This window comes from Furipterus horrens, unplaced genomic scaffold (assembly GCF_987537825.1).
Source record: "Furipterus horrens unplaced genomic scaffold, mFurHor1.1.pri manual_scaffold_17, whole genome shotgun sequence".
NCBI lineage: Eukaryota > Metazoa > Chordata > Mammalia > Chiroptera > Furipteridae > Furipterus > Furipterus horrens.
Genome location: NW_028327187.1, coordinates 104,942,796 through 104,958,288, shown reverse-complemented (window position 1 = coordinate 104,958,288; position 15,493 = coordinate 104,942,796). Strand labels below are relative to the sequence as shown.

General features: G+C 38.2%; 1 protein-coding gene across 2 annotated transcripts in view; it reads left to right on the top strand.

The window, feature by feature from the left end:
• PDK3 (pyruvate dehydrogenase kinase 3) overlaps positions 1–14,203 on the top strand; it is a 59,611-nt gene extending 45,408 nt beyond the window's left edge. The window contains exons 7-12 of one of the 2 annotated variants that reach the window (XM_090265391.1): positions 4,963–5,039; positions 6,601–6,702; positions 7,088–7,198; positions 9,736–9,849; positions 11,426–11,557; positions 13,543–14,203. In XM_090265391.1, the coding sequence (XP_090121517.1) occupies positions 4,963–5,039; positions 6,601–6,702; positions 7,088–7,198; positions 9,736–9,849; positions 11,426–11,557; positions 13,543–13,560 (554 nt within the window). In that variant the 3' untranslated portion in view covers positions 13,561–14,203. Of the gene's footprint in view, positions 1–4,962; positions 5,040–6,600; positions 6,703–7,087; positions 7,199–9,735; positions 9,850–11,425; positions 11,566–13,542 lie in introns of both variants that reach the window. The other variant, XM_090265390.1, reaches the window with a different exon arrangement.
• The last annotated feature ends 1,290 nt before the right edge of the window (positions 14,204–15,493 follow it).

Here is a 15,493-nt window from a genome sequence, read left to right as displayed (position 1 = left end):
AATTAGTATGGCTTTTCTCAAAAATGCTAGCAGTATTCTTTCTCTTTGACCCAGTTAATTAAATTAGTTATATTTTTAGTCCAGTAAGTTAAACTTAAGAAAGTTTATTATAAGAAAAGAGAGACATGCACAATTGTAGGTACAAAGGATGGTGATCACATTGATTTCCTTATAGAGAAAAATTAGAAAATCCAAGTTTTCTACAACAGAGGATATTTAAGTAAATTGTGGTACATTCATAAAGTATAATAGACTACTATGCAGTACTTTAAAATAATGCTTTAAAATAATCTTTTAAACATGGGCTATAAAATTTGTAATAGTGCAAGTTCATTGGAAAATGTTTTTAAGGATTTCTAGCATCTAGATAGAAACAACAGCTGTGTGGATAGTAAGGTTATAGCCAACTTTTTTATTAATTGTATGTGTCTTTATTTCTGTATTACTTGTTTTTATTTGTAAGTTACCAAAAAAGACATACTCATTGTAAAACTGCAAACAATACAGAAATGTAGAGTAAAAGTGAGTCTCCACTATGCTCTCAGTCCCATACAAAGCTTCGTGTTTTACATAAATGGGGTTGAAACTATACATGTTGTATAATGTATTTTTCACTTCTTCTCATTGAAGATCTTTGCATGTATTGTCATTTAGTGATTTTCCATAATGTAGATTGCCATAATTTATTTAATCCTTTCTCAGTGAAGAGGTGTGTGTGTGTGTGTGTGTGTGTGTGTGTGTGTGTGTGTGTGTAGGGTTGGAAAATTTGTGAATGTGTGGAAGTATTGCTGTACATTAGATTCCTAGAAGTGGAATGACTGAGTCTTGGGGTATGGACATTTACAATGAAAGATAAACCAAATTCCCTCTCAGAATATATCAAAACTGTATTTCTCTTATAATGAGATCAAAATGTGAAAAGTCTTCAGGCTGCTGTTGTAAGACATTTGCCCCTACATTCCACAAGAAGGTATTTCCGGAATCAACGCTGCTTTCAAAGTCTGTTGGGTTCTCTAAGAGTTGTGCTCCTGTTTTGAATCAATACACTGTGAGAACCGAGTGAACTTGGCTCTGAATATTCCTGAGTGGAAGCATCTTAATAATCTCTCATTCTTCCTCTGGCTAGCTGGGGCCTGACCTCACTGCCCAGCTTTCTGTTTGTCAAACATGGAACTTAAATTCACAGCTAGTAGCCAATTGCTCCGTTGTATGATGGCAGCCTTGCTCACTGTGAAGGCCAGAGCAGCGGGCCCGTTCTCGCTGGCTCTCAGGTGCCAGCTGTGTTAGCGTGCCCCTTCCCGGTGAGGCTGTCACGCAGGGCAGTGCGCCCTACCAGGAGAAGAACTTTATGACTATGTTTGGCACTGTCTCGTGCATGATTTTTGAAGCCCTTTTCCCCCTCACTAAGGTAAATGAATTGGCGGTTATAGGCAGCCTCTAGTTTCCTGTTGCTTTGGGTAATGTATTTATGATTTCTTGAATGTCAGAGCTCTTTGTGAGTACTGTTAAAGACTGCTTTATCTCTAATAACCTGTGTATTAGAGATGCAGGTCGGAGGTTGGTCCTGAACACCTTAAGTGGACTCTTGCTTCATAACAAGAGAGAGTGCGTGTGTATCTCCCACAACACGATGCCTGACTTTTTCAGGGAGGTGTCAGGTCAGATCCAGAGACTTAAGGATTTATTTAGAGAGCCTGTGTGAACTAGCCTTTCAGGGTGCTCCCATGACCCAATGGGCACTCCTACCAATAGTCAGTGACAGTGCTTGGTCCCCTCTGCTCTGCACTTCAGAACAGTAAGGCTGCCATTAAACCCAGAACAATTTGTTGCTGCCTGAGAATTTAAGTTCTGTTAGTTTGATATATTACTTTTTTCCCTTCTTTTTCTTTTTCCAATGTTGACTCCTGAGAAAGTGGTAAATAGGACCATGCAGAACATACTGTGTAAACACCACAGTTATTTACCAGTCCTCACTAGAATTCTGAATATTGGGGACCAGGTGTAGTAAACTTTCTTTATTATCCTTTCTGTATGAGTCTTAAAGTAACAGTTTTATTTACCTCATATTAGGTATCAAATATTTCTGATCGGTCACCTGTGGCAACCCATGTGGGTTCTTCCAAAGACAAGTAGCCATTTTGTCACACTTGTTTGTATTTCTCTTGAGACACCAGTTGCCAAAATATTAAGCAAATAAACATTTTTACATTGACCTTTGCTGCATCCATATGGTACAGCAGCATGGCTTAGGGGGACGATGTGAACTTTGTAGCTAGCCAGGCAGTAGAAATCTGTATCCTAACACTTAGGCATGGGCCTTAGGCAAGTCGTTCCATGTCTGACAGTTGGCTTCCTCATCCATAAGCTCATGCTGTGGGGCAATAGAAGAATGTTTCTAGGGCCTCAAGTATAACACTGGGCACATACTGGATATTTTTTAAAAGGCAGCCACTAGAAGTCAGGGTTGACTTGGGAAAAATAAGACTTGTATGGTTACTACTTGCATTTTCTATCATTTCTAGATTAGTCTTTTCTGTCAAGAGGTTCGTTTATAGCTTTAGGTTTGGTGGGAAGCAAAAATGTCAATTTATATAACCTTATAAAAGGTTTCATAGAAAAGGTACATATCTATCTTGCACTTGTTGACGTCTAGTTTCTCAATATTGGGTATTTTTGTAGATATTTTCAGGCAAGCGTTTTGATACAGCAATCGAAAAGCTATTACTGGTAACTCCATTAATACTGTAGACGTTAATTTTTTAGTGGTGAAACATATAGGCAATGTTTATGGACTGCTTACAATGTGCAGATTTTGTGTAAACTAGTTTAAAAACTTTGATCTCATTTAATCCTTGTAGTAACCCAGGGAGATTTCAGAAATGGAATTCCAAGGCCTAGATGGGTTAAGTACCTATTAATATATGTATTAAATGCATAAGTGAGGATTTGATCCCAGTGTGAGTTTGAACTACAAATATATATTGTCTCCAATGGCCTTATACATTGACTTTGGGAATAGATTAATCATCTCTAACTGCCCAGCTATCTTTTCTCTCCTTTTTTCTTTTTGAATCTTATAGTACAACTGTTTTATTCTGATAGAAATTTATTTTTTAAATTTTTTATTTGTTGATGAAAGAGAGAGAGAGAGAGAGAGAGAGAGAGAGAGAGAGAGAGAGAGAGAAAACATCAGAACATCGATTTGTTGTTCCACTTATTTATGCCTTCATTGGTTGATTCTTATATGTGCTCTGATCAGGGATCGAACCCACAACCTTGGTATATCGGGATAATGCTCTAATCAACTGAGCCACCCAGCTATGGCTATTTTTATTTTTTATTTTAAATCTTATTTAAATTACAGTTTACATTCAATATTATTTTATATTAGTTTAGATGTATAGCATAGTGGTTAGACAGTCGCATACTTTACAAAGTTTTCTGTTCAATATTTCCAGTAACCACTTCGTAGCATACGTAACTATTATAATATTACTGATTATATTCCTATGGTATACTTTACATCCCATGACTGTTCTGTAACTACCAATTTGTACTTCTTACTTGCTCACCTTTTCACCCAGTCCCTAGCTCACATACTTAGGTTGCAAGTTCAGGCCCTGGTCTGGGCACGTATGAGAGGCAACTGATTGATATTTCTCTCTCATATTGATTTTTTTCCCTCTCTCTCCCTTCCCCTCTCTCTAAAATCAATAAGCATATTCTCAGGTGCATATTCAAAAGAAAAAGAAAAAGAGCCTATAGGCCAAGTACAGAAGAGTTAATTAGAGTCACAAAATAGAATGTAAATATTATCAACCAAAAGACTAAAGCAAAAATAATAACGAGTAGCTGCCTCTGCGTACAGTCTGGGGGGTAAAATGGGACAGGGTGGAAAGACTTGTTCTTTTCTTCATTTTTAACAAATTTCAGAATCATTTGTGTGTATTGATAATTTTTAAAAAGGTGATCATCAGAGAGTTCAGGATTTAGAATCAAAAGCTCTTTGTTCAAGTGCCTAATTTCAGCGCCTCCTCTGTTATGGTGAGCAAGTCAGGTAGTCTCTGCAAAGCCTGTGTCCTCACCCATAATAATATCACCCACCCTGTGATCTACACAGCATTGTCACGAGGATTCAATTGCATAATGTATGTTCAAGCTCTTTGTAAACTGCTAAAAACCAGACAGATGTTCTCTCTATTTTATACTGTTTGTTATGTATTTTATTAGAGGAAGTAGTGAGGTTGAAATTATAACATGGGTGAGTTTATGTTCTACTTGAGAAAGGTCACATGGTCTTAAGTGATTTTATGTCATGAGGACTAAATTTTTAGCATCTACTAGTCCACACTGCTCTTAGTGCTTGACATGGGATTTGTTATTTCTCAGGTTTTTACCAGAGAACCCCTGATGCAAGGAGAAAGGACTGTAGGTTTCTGGGGGGTTGTCTGCTAGCTGCTAGTAGAAAAAAGTTATGTGAACCTTACATTCTACTCTCTAATATGCCTTGTGTGTCACAATTTAACATTGCTGTTAAGTCCAGTTCACCAAAAAGATGTGCCCCATTACCTGTGTGGCTTCACATTACCCCTGCTGATGATTGGGGTCACTGGTAGGGGTGGATGTCTTCCAATCTGAAAAACACTGAGTAATATTTGAATGACCTTACATAATGCTCAGAACACTGTGACGTAGGTGATCATATTCCAGTTTGGCTCAACTAAATTCCAAAGCAGTTGAGTAATTTGCCCAGGGTCACATAGCTGGTAACTAAAGGAACTGGATTTCACCCCATATTTGTTGGGCTTGCAAAGATTTTCTCAGCCCTGCCTTTAGAGGTGGAAACCTAAATTAGCCTTTTATAAAGTTCTTTTTCACGTACCTAGAAAATAGAATGCAAACATTCCTCACTTTCTTCTAGTTTTGACCCTTACTCATTGACCGTTTTGTCTCTGTTTTCAGCCAAAGCTCCAAACAAACCTATTCAGGTAGTTTATGTGCCCTCACATCTGTTTCATATGCTATTTGAGTTGTTCAAGGTAAGTGGAATTTAACAACATGGGAAGAAGTCTTCATTTTAAATTACTTTGATTCAGGGCATAATGGATTCATTAAATTAGCATAAGAAAAAGGTTTTGCGTAACCATTTTAAAAATTCTATTTCTGATATCCTGTGGGTTTTATAATTTGTACACTGTGAGATGAAAAATTGCTGTGTACAGTATAGTTTTCGTGAGTGTTAGTACATATTGATTTTAAAGCTTAATTGTACTTTAGTGATTTTATGTAAAATCCATAGTGTTTCTTCTTCATTTATGACATTGGAGATGCTTTTTAGTTTCCAAACCTGGCAAAGTCTTTATTGATGGTGGCCCGATTAAAATAAAAACATGTTTATGCCTATTTATGCCTCTGAACATTAACTGTATTGGTACATTAGTAGTTGTTCTAGTACTGAGAGCTGCTGTAACCCTTTAATATATTTGAGTTGATTCAGAAGATCTGACAGAGGCAGAGGAGAAAGATGTAGAAGGGCTAGACCAAAGAGAACACTACTCCCCCCCGCCCTGAGAAAAAAGTCGTTAGACCCTCCACAGCTTAAGCTGTTGCTTTTGTTAACCAGGAGCTAATGGCATTTACAGTAGCAGTATCACAGGCACAAGACATTTGCCCTAAAATTTTATTTCTTCCAATATGTGTGAAAGCCTAAATTGAACCCCTACAAATCAGTTATGCTGATTTGCATCCCAGAATTGTACTGTTACTGATGTAATACTCAAAGTTGGAGATGGGCGTTCAATTGTGAACTTTCTCCTGAACAACTGTGGCTTTTTCAGAACGTCTTTTTTTTTTTTTTAATAAAAACATCTGCTTCTTTATTTTTTTAATTATTTATTTATTTGTTTATTTATTTATTTATCTTTAGAGAGAGGGGAAAGGAGAAAGAGAGGGAGAAAAACATACTGTGTGGTTGCCTCTCACTCACGCCCCCAACTGGGGACCTGACGTGCAACCGAGTCATGTGCCTTGACTGGGGATCGAACCAGCAACACTTGGCTTGCAGGCCGACGCTCAATCCACTGAGCCACAGCAGCCAGGGCCTAGAACGTCTTTTGAACTGACATTTCTACCACTTTTTTCTTCTTGGCCAAAGGATTAATTTTTGTGCGAAGCAGGTTTTCAGCCCTCTTTAGAGGCAAGGTATTCTGTCACCACAGACCGTTAAGCAGGATTAAAAGTGCATCAGTGAACCTGTGCAGCCTCATTACATGGGATCAAAACACTCCTCCTGGTTGAAAGTTGAATAATTTGTATACCCTAAAGCAAAACAAGCAGAAAAAAAGGAAGGCAAGAAAACTAGATGTAAAGTATGGTAGATGGGACTCGAACTAGGTGAAAAACAAAGCGTCAAGAAGTGTTTCCTTGATCTGAAGACACATTTAGCTATGTTCTTTAGAAGGAAAAAAAAAAAGCCATATAAATACTACTACCGGTTTCCCCACAAAGGCATTATGTATAAGTAATCTTGTGTGAGTTTCTTTTCTTACGTTGTGGTTTGTGAGTCAGTGGTGTATTTAATAAATGGTCTTATTATTTCAGAACTCAATGAGAGCAACAGTCGAACTCTATGAAGATAAAAAAGAAGCCTACCCTTCTGTGAAAACCCTCGTTACTCTGGGTAAAGAAGACTTGTCCATTAAGGTAACTGCTTAATTTGCACATACTTTAATTACCAGTTTATTTAATAGTGTCTAGACATTGAGGAATCAGAGGGAAGGGAAGTAAACTGACAGTTACTGACTGTCGTATTTTTAAGTCCTGTATTAGCTCTTTGGCTGAAGTTACTTCATTTAAATACCATTAGTACCTCCTTTTCCAGGAAACTGGACAGGGTCTCAAACCCAGGCCCATGGGATCCCACAGCACTTCCCTGCCTCCTTTGTTTCGCGGGGGAAACATATTTCATTGGGGGTTCAAAGCCTGTGTATGTTTTAGAGTAATCTCATATGGACTTTATTTAATAAACTTCCTGTCTCCTACTAAGTATAGACTGTCGCTTCCCCCTCCTCCTCCTCCTCCATTACAGATCAGTGACCTAGGTGGTGGAGTTCCCCTTCGAAAAATAGATCGTCTTTTTAACTACATGTATTCAACTGCTCCTAGACCAAGCCTGGAGCCTACAAGAGCTGCCCCTCTGGTAAGCATTTTAAACTGCTGCTTAAGGAAAGACCATTGACATGAACAGGGACTCTGACCGGGCTGGGCATGAGCCTCGTTGAATTGGAGCGTTTCCTGCGTGGTTTGGAGGAGAGAGAATTTTACGCCACTGCTACTTTCTTTGTGAATCCTTTGCACCTATGTCTCTTCTGTAATTTGCGTCTGCGACACACTCAGAGCTCAGTGCCTTACTCGCAAGTACAGAGAAAAGCCATTTCTCTTTGGTTGAGAGTGCTTCAGGAGCGCCATTTACTGCCTGGTGCTACCCTTGGAGGGGGTGGAAGTTGAAATGCGGGTGAGCAAAGGAACAGCGCAGCGTGTATGGCCGCAGCATGTCCTGGCATTTTGGCGCTGCGTACCAAACCACCGCAGGCCTTGGAACTTCCCCACCAAATTTGTTTATATAATTAAGGTGTTAAATTATGAACACATGAAATTTTTTCATGTGAAATAACATAAGCAGAAAACATATAGGCGGTGTAAGCATTTTCTGAGCCCTTTCTGTCTCAGCCTGGAAATAACCTTCAGCCCTATTAAGGCAGTGAGAAAAGTCTGGTTACCATGGCAGCGTTAAATCCTGGTAGGGCCACACTTTCTTCCCCTGCTGAGTGTTTCTAATTGACAAACAACAATTGAACCTTTTGTCATTAAACACAGCAACATCTATCAGTCTGCACAAATGGTTCAGGGTATAAATTAAGCTTCATTTTCAAGCCCTACCTGACTGGTAAGCACATAAGATTATATTTTATTTGTATGAATAAAATCCAACACTTTGCATTGTTTATTCAAGACAGAGCTTATTAAGTCAGCATGTTGAAAACAGAGAGGAAGTCACTTATATCAGATTCAAGAAAATTCATGAAAGATCCAGTTTGAAAGGCATTGCCTTGACCAGGCTCTGGTACTTAGTTAAGTAAATGTCAAAAGAAGAAGAAAAAAAATTACTACGAGCAAAACTAGAGCCTTCCTCATTTATTTAAAAGGAATAGTCTATTCCAGGTCTCAGAATAGCATTTGACTCAAAAGTGGGCCTGTGGATGTGTGCTACCAGAAAACGTAATTTCCTCACCAGGCGCCTTACTGGATTCCAGCTCTGTGCCTTGACACATGCGTTTCTTTTTCAGAGATGTCCTCCTAGCCAACTCCTATCGATCTTTTGACACCCTGGGAAAACTCTCCCGAACCTCTCCCAATCTGAGTTAGAGGCCTTTCCCCTGTGTTCTGCAGGACTCTAGGATTACCTGCCTCCTCACACTGGGGGCTGCATGGGCCCCAGGTGTGCTGGGCTGTTCCCTGGTAAACCTGAGAGCAGGGGCCTGGGCCTTGCTGGAGTGGGGGCTGGTCTCCTTGGCCTCTTTCTGGAGTATGCTGGTTTCTCTACTGTGCTGATCACAGTCACCATTATGGATATGTTGTCCTCAGCACTGGTCATATCCTGCCAGTCTTAATGCCCTTAAATGACAGAATGCACTCCCTTGTCACACCCAGCCCTTGAGTTAGTCCCTACCCCGTGGAAGAAATCTAGGAAAGGCGGTAGAAATCCATGTAACTTGGTGGAATTGCTGTTCTGTAGTAGCCATAATAGCAATTACCATCTATTTAGTTTTACTGTGTTTGATGAGGTAATTTTTTAAAATTACATTTTCTAATGAGAAAACAGTCTCAGAGAGGCTGAGTAAATTGCTCAGTTTCACAAAAAGTGTGTTTCAGCTTAGGTTCATCTGAGCCTAAAGCCCATGCAACTGCCACTCCATGGTGCATTAACCTACCACCTTCTTTGTTAACCTTGGCAGTGGATTTAATCCAAGAGACTGAAGTGGGCGCTACAGCATCTTCCTCTCTACCCAGAATTACTGAAGCCAGTCTCAAACGGTCTTACTGTTTTTGTCTATATCTGAGATGCTTTTCTCCCCAACAACCTGTTACTGACAGTCAGGGTTCTATGATGTAGGGATATAGGTGAGTACTAGAATTCTTTTCTTGTCTCTAAAACTATATGGATTAGCATATATCAAAATCTTGTAGCATTCCCAGAACCTTAGAGAGAAGCCACTTAGGAAATTGTTTTCTTTTCGATGCGTTAGCCTTGGTACTGGTAGATTTGCACTCCTGTGCTATTCAGTTTAATTTTTGCTTCAAAGAGCAAGGGAATCTGATAATGAAACTTTGGAATGATGTGGTTTAGTTTTGTTGCCAGTTCAAATTCCACTTAATTTGGGATTTGCTTTAAAAATACTAAAAAAAAAAAAAAAATTGTGCTTTCAAGTGCTAAGAAAGTGTTAGTCAAAAATTACAGTATTTCTATTATTTTCCAAACCTATGAGAAGTGTTTTTGTAGAGTGAAAATAGATTGTTTGCCATAGATGAGCATATACATCATTATAAAGGTTGAATCAATCATTTATTTTCTTTAAATCTGAGTCAAGAATTTCTTTTAATCTTCTGAATGATCCTCATACCCAACGTGTTCGCATGCGTGCCTGTCTCACTCTATTCATTTTCTTTTCTCCATAGGCTGGATTTGGTTATGGCTTGCCAATTTCTCGTCTGTATGCTAGATATTTTCAAGGAGATTTAAAACTGTATTCTATGGAAGGAGTGGGTACAGATGCTGTAATTTATTTAAAGGTACTGCATTTTCTTTCTGTTAGTGTGAAGGCATCTACGCTTTAAAGCTATAAGTTCTGATAACTGATAGATAATAGACCATAGCATCTACCATCTCTCATATTCAGCTCAGATTTCCTTCAGTTTTAGGTGAAAACCATGTTATTTCCCACCCTTGAATTTACACTTAGCTATAATAGAGTATGAAATAAAATATGGAGATATAAAAAGTAAAATAATGATGTTTAAAATCATAATTCAAAGTTGTAATTTTCAAAACAATTGCATATCCATTGAAAGGATTAACCCAAGAAACAGATTTTCATAAACTGGAACCTTTTAGTCTTTTGCTTTAAAAACTTGCTGGGCTAAGTGTCGCTGGTTCGATTCCCAGTCAGGGCACATGACTAGGTTGCACATCAGGTCCCCAGTTGGGGGCGCAAGTGAGAGGCAACCACACAGTAAAAAAAAAAAAAAAAAAACTTGCTGGCTTTCCCAGAGTTATAAGAATTCAATAATCATAATATAGCTATATAAAAGTCTGATCTAATAACAAAGATCTCTGTGACACAGGTGTTCTCATTCATTGGTGGTGTTAGACTTCTATTTATTTATAAACTCTGGAATATTTCAAGTATTTTTTTGAATGGGCAATATAGACACATACTACAAAATTTTAATACTATGAAAGGGAAGGCTGTTTCCCTCCACTGGCCCTAAGGCACCCTGTTCTGTTTCCCAGAGGTACCAGTTTCTTATGCATTCTCCTAGAAAAATTAATCTTTTTTGCACAAGTGATTATTTCAGCACTTTGCTTTTTTTAAACTTTCTTGTATATCTTGGGTATCTTTCCATATTGGTTCACATAGAACTGGCTCCTTTTGAACACTGCATAGTGTGTTAAATGTCGTAACATATAACATACACGTAATATGTTATATCATACCTTAACCAGTTATTTGGAGTGTTTATCTTAGATGCCAATGCATTTAAATGATGTGATATTTGAAAATATTTTATGGGTTTATGTTCATAAATCTTGTATATATGAAATGTTACTTCTTTCTGGGCCTTTTGGAAGGGCAGTTGCCCATTGAACAATAGTGCTTGGTCCAAGACCATACAGTCAAAAGCATCTTGGTTGCCCTGAACGGTGTAGCTCAGTTGGTTGGGCGTCATCCTGCAAAGCAAAAGGTTGCCAGTTCAATTCCTGGTCAGGGCACATGCCTGGGGTGTGGGTTTGGTTCCCAGTCTGGGTGCATACGAGAGGCAACTGATTGATGTTCCCCCCCCCTTCCTCTCTCTAAATACAATGAAAAAATTGTCCTTGGGTGAGGATTTTTTAAAAAGTATCTCAAACTAGATTCAAATGGTTTTTGTTCTGATCATGTATATGTCAGTACTAGCTTTGAATGAGTGAATGTTTTTATTCCTTTAGAAAAGCTTTTTATTTCATCCAGCTGGTCTAAGTAATTACTAAAATAGTATAATTTTAATATATATTAAAGTTTTTGATGTTTTAAATAGTAAAATTTGGGTCAGTATTTCATGTGAGACAAATAACACTGTGGTTCTTTGGTGTATATTTTTCCATTAGGCTCTTTCAAGTGAATCATTCGAGAGGCTTCCAGTATTCAATAAGTCAGCATGGCGCCATTACAAGACCATGCCTGAAGCCGATGATTGGAGCAATCCCAGCAGTGAGCCCAGAGATGCTTCAAAATACAAGGCAAAACAGTAATATATTACTTTGCTTTCTGTTCTAGAGTATCTTATTTTGCCCCAGAATGTCCCAGCCAGACAATTGATACTTCCAGCCAAATCTTCTTTGTGGTTTTATCACTGGAAAAGCAAAGTGATCCCCTAACCAAATATTGGAGCAGCTTTCTCACCCCAGACAGGAAAGAGAGAAAGAATTAGGTAGCCAGAATAACCATTCAAATAGAGGTCCTGCTGTTCTAGGAGTCTGTGTGCTATGGCGGTCTTAACAGCAGTGAGCAGAGTTTATCCTGCCATGGCTTATATTTAAAAAGTAATTCAGTTTACAGTTTATCATCATCCATAGAGTTTGACAGAAAAAAGAAATTCTGTGGTTGAAACTGAAAAAGAAAAGCATTTAAAATTACCAATTAAGATAAACAAATGTGGTGTATCCACACAATGGAATATTATTCACCCTTTAAAAGGAATGAAGTTCTGACACGTGCTACAGTATGGATGAACCTGAAGTCATTATGCTAAGTGAATAAGACAGACCCCAAAGGACAAATACTATTTGATTCCACTTACAGGAGGCAGCTAGTGTAGGCAAATTCATAGAGGTGAAAATTAGAATGGTCGTTGCCAGGGGGTGGGGGAATGGGAAGTTGTTGTTCACTGGAGAGAGAGCTTCAGTTGGGGAAGATGAGAAAGTTCTAGAGGTTAGTTTCACAACAATGTGAATGCACTTAACACTACTGAACTATAGACATAAAAACACCAATCGTGTTGATATTTTTATTCAAATTTTAGCATTGCAATGTTTCTCCCTAACGTATTTTAATTGTATATATTTCTTCTTAACCTGAAAACCTTGTTTTAACATAATGCCACAGAAAGGTCTGCAAATACAGTTTATATAGCTTTGTAATGTCATACCTTTGTTGTAGCGCTGGTCTTTCTGATGAATGACATAAAGGATATCTATACTGTGGAAGTGTTGCGATGGATCTTGAGCCATATTGCAGGACTAGTCACTTATCTCAATGTGTGCTTGCCCATTGAGTGCAAGCGTACACGTGGGTATGCATGTGTACGCGCACACACGTGCAAACTCTCACACCCCCCATCCCTGGCCAAGACTAAGCTAAATCACCTTGAAACACTTGGATCAATTTCCCTTGACTCCATTTTCAGTCTGTATGTAAGTCAGTTAGCATGTTGGGCATCAGTGTGACCAGTTAATTCAAACTATTGCTCTGATGGGGGAGTTGTTTGGGTAGTGCAGAAGCAGTCTTTATAAATAATAAGGTCCATTAGAATTGTAAAAAGGATGGCTTTAGTTGAATATTGTTTTAAAGGCAAATTTAAAACTCTAAAATAGTTTAACAGGTTGTATACTAATTAAGTGTGAATCTTAATTTCTAGTATATTATTAGAGAAACAAATTTTAGCAGAAGGCATTTTTAAAAAATTTTAAATGGTTGACCTGATAATTAAAGTTGTGAAATTATAGAAGGATAATTAGTGATGATCTTGGGAAAGTATTTAGTAGATATGGTAAATTCACTAGGTGAATGAGAAATTCTTAAAAAAATTTATTCTCTGCTCAGATTTTTAACAAGCGTTTTATTGAGATACAGTTTACGTACAAAAAAATTCACCCTTTTAAAGCACACAATTCAATGGTATTTAGTATATTCACAGAGTTGTGTGACCCTCACCACTATCTAATTTTAAACATTTTCATCACCCCCAAAAGAAACCCTGTATCCATTATCAGTCATTCGTCATTTCTAATCAGGTTTTTAACTGAGAGTAAAGAACTGTTTTAAAGTATGTATAAGTAATTAAGTGGTGATTCGTTTTCTGTAGTAACCATAAACAATAATTCTGAGATAAGGCAATGGTTTTTGAATTATCACTGTAACTAAATGCTTTGAGTAAGTCTTAGTTAAAATCGAGAAGGTTATACTCATAAACTCACTATGGATATTCCCATTATTTTCTTTGTAGAGACAAGATCAAGACTAATAGAACTTTCTAGAGAACTGAATGCTTTGGCCCTCTCTGTGAAGAAAGATCATCTTCTGCAAGTCAACTTCAGAGCTCCTTTCCTCTACTCTGAGCATGACACCATAGTTATTCCAGTACTGGAACTTTGCCAGAGAAACTTTCCTGTAGTTACTTCAGCTCTTCCACTAAAGTAGTCAATTGAGTAATTTTCATGGTATGTTGTGATTTGGTTGGTGCCATCATAACAGAGCACAGTCTCATGAGTGCTCTCATGTCCACATACCTCTTTCCTCATTATCCTAAGAGTCACATGTCTACAGTGTCCCCAGGGTTCTAAGCTCCCTCCGCATTCCAGATACAGCAGATCTCTACTGTTGCACTTTGTGACCAAATACCACGTTTGTCCCAAACCACCGACTGAGGCCTTGGGGAACATGGAATTGAAGATACCAGCTGAGCATGTCTTGATAATTCAGTCCCAGGGCCCCTCATATACATTCATCCTCACTCTGATGGAGAGTTTTGCTTTCTGCCATCTGATTGTATTCTCGTTGTGAGGTGTGTGTACTTTCATGCGAGATATTATTCTTTGTTGCTTTGGTTTTATTTTAAAATTCATTTGTATATTTCTGTTCTGTCCATTAAAACATTCCAAAAATTGTCTTGGAATTTTTCACTTAACTGCTTGGTTTCAAGGATCTTAAGTGAAAAACTGCCTTCTGATCACTTACCAAGTTTGTGACGAGTGGGAAGTGGAGCTTTCACACTTATGTATGCTTTTACTAAGCTAATACTGTATGTTTGTCATGTTACCTTCCTTTGTAGTTTTCTAAGGAATTGCTAGCCCTCGTGTGATGTACTTCACTAGTTGTTAAATAGACTATTGAAGAAAAAAGTTCTTTTGAGTTTATTTTGAAAAATGCCCTAGGTCTTCATAATTTTCAGTTTCATGAATTTTAGCCAGTTTTAGAATTGCTGATCTGATTTTCACAATCCTTTGCTTTTTGCTGAAAGTTGAAATTGGCAGAGGACTTGGAGTGAGAAAATAGGATTCATTATTATTTACCCATAGAAATGGGAGCTACCTGAGAGCCCCGATTATAACCCGCCACTTACATAGCTCCACAGGAAGTGTTCCTTTCATTTCATCATGTGGTAGTTACCCTTCATCTTTAGAAAGACCTCATCTCTTCCATCGTTGGAAGGATCTCATCAGAAAACTCACAGTCAGGTAAAAGAAAGGCAATGTACTTCCAAGACAGGTGAAGAGATGGTCCTTATGGAGGCTGAGTCAGTGTCTTGGGGACAGGGCTGTTTCATAAGATTATTTCCTTGTGTAAAAAATGTAAAAATAGTGGTTCTTTACATTTAAAAACTCTGGCTTCCTTATAAACGTTAGCTAGTACATGAAAATCTTGCTAGGCCTCCATTTCCAATCATACTCCTTTACACTTTCAATTATGGTGTGCTGTAGCAGGGGGTGGGGGTGGGGGTGGGGAGAGGAGGCAACAGATTCTGGAAGTGGTCCTTCCTACCTTGTTATGTTTCACTGAGCTTGAGGAACACCCATTGATTGTTATGCCCTTACAGCAAGCTCCATGTAGAGGCTGAAGAGGGGAAATACAGTGTGGGATAATCCTATCGTATTCCTCCAGTGGGCCACATCCTTTGTCCCTTGATTCTTTGGACACCTCACTTTATTGTCTTCTAGTGTCTTTTTCAAAAGTAAAGATTTCTTTCAGTGTTTTAGTGACTTAATTGGTAGTCCTTTACTAATATGCTTTCTGGTTTACTCCTATCCATCTGACCCCAGTACAATCTTGCCTCCTCTTTGTTTTCTGCGTTAAGAGTTTAAGTTTGCTCCCAAAGTAACCATAAGAAGAGTTTCAGGAACATCTGGCATCCTCATAGTTTAGTGCCCCCAAGTATTCATTTATTCCTTTTGTTGGTT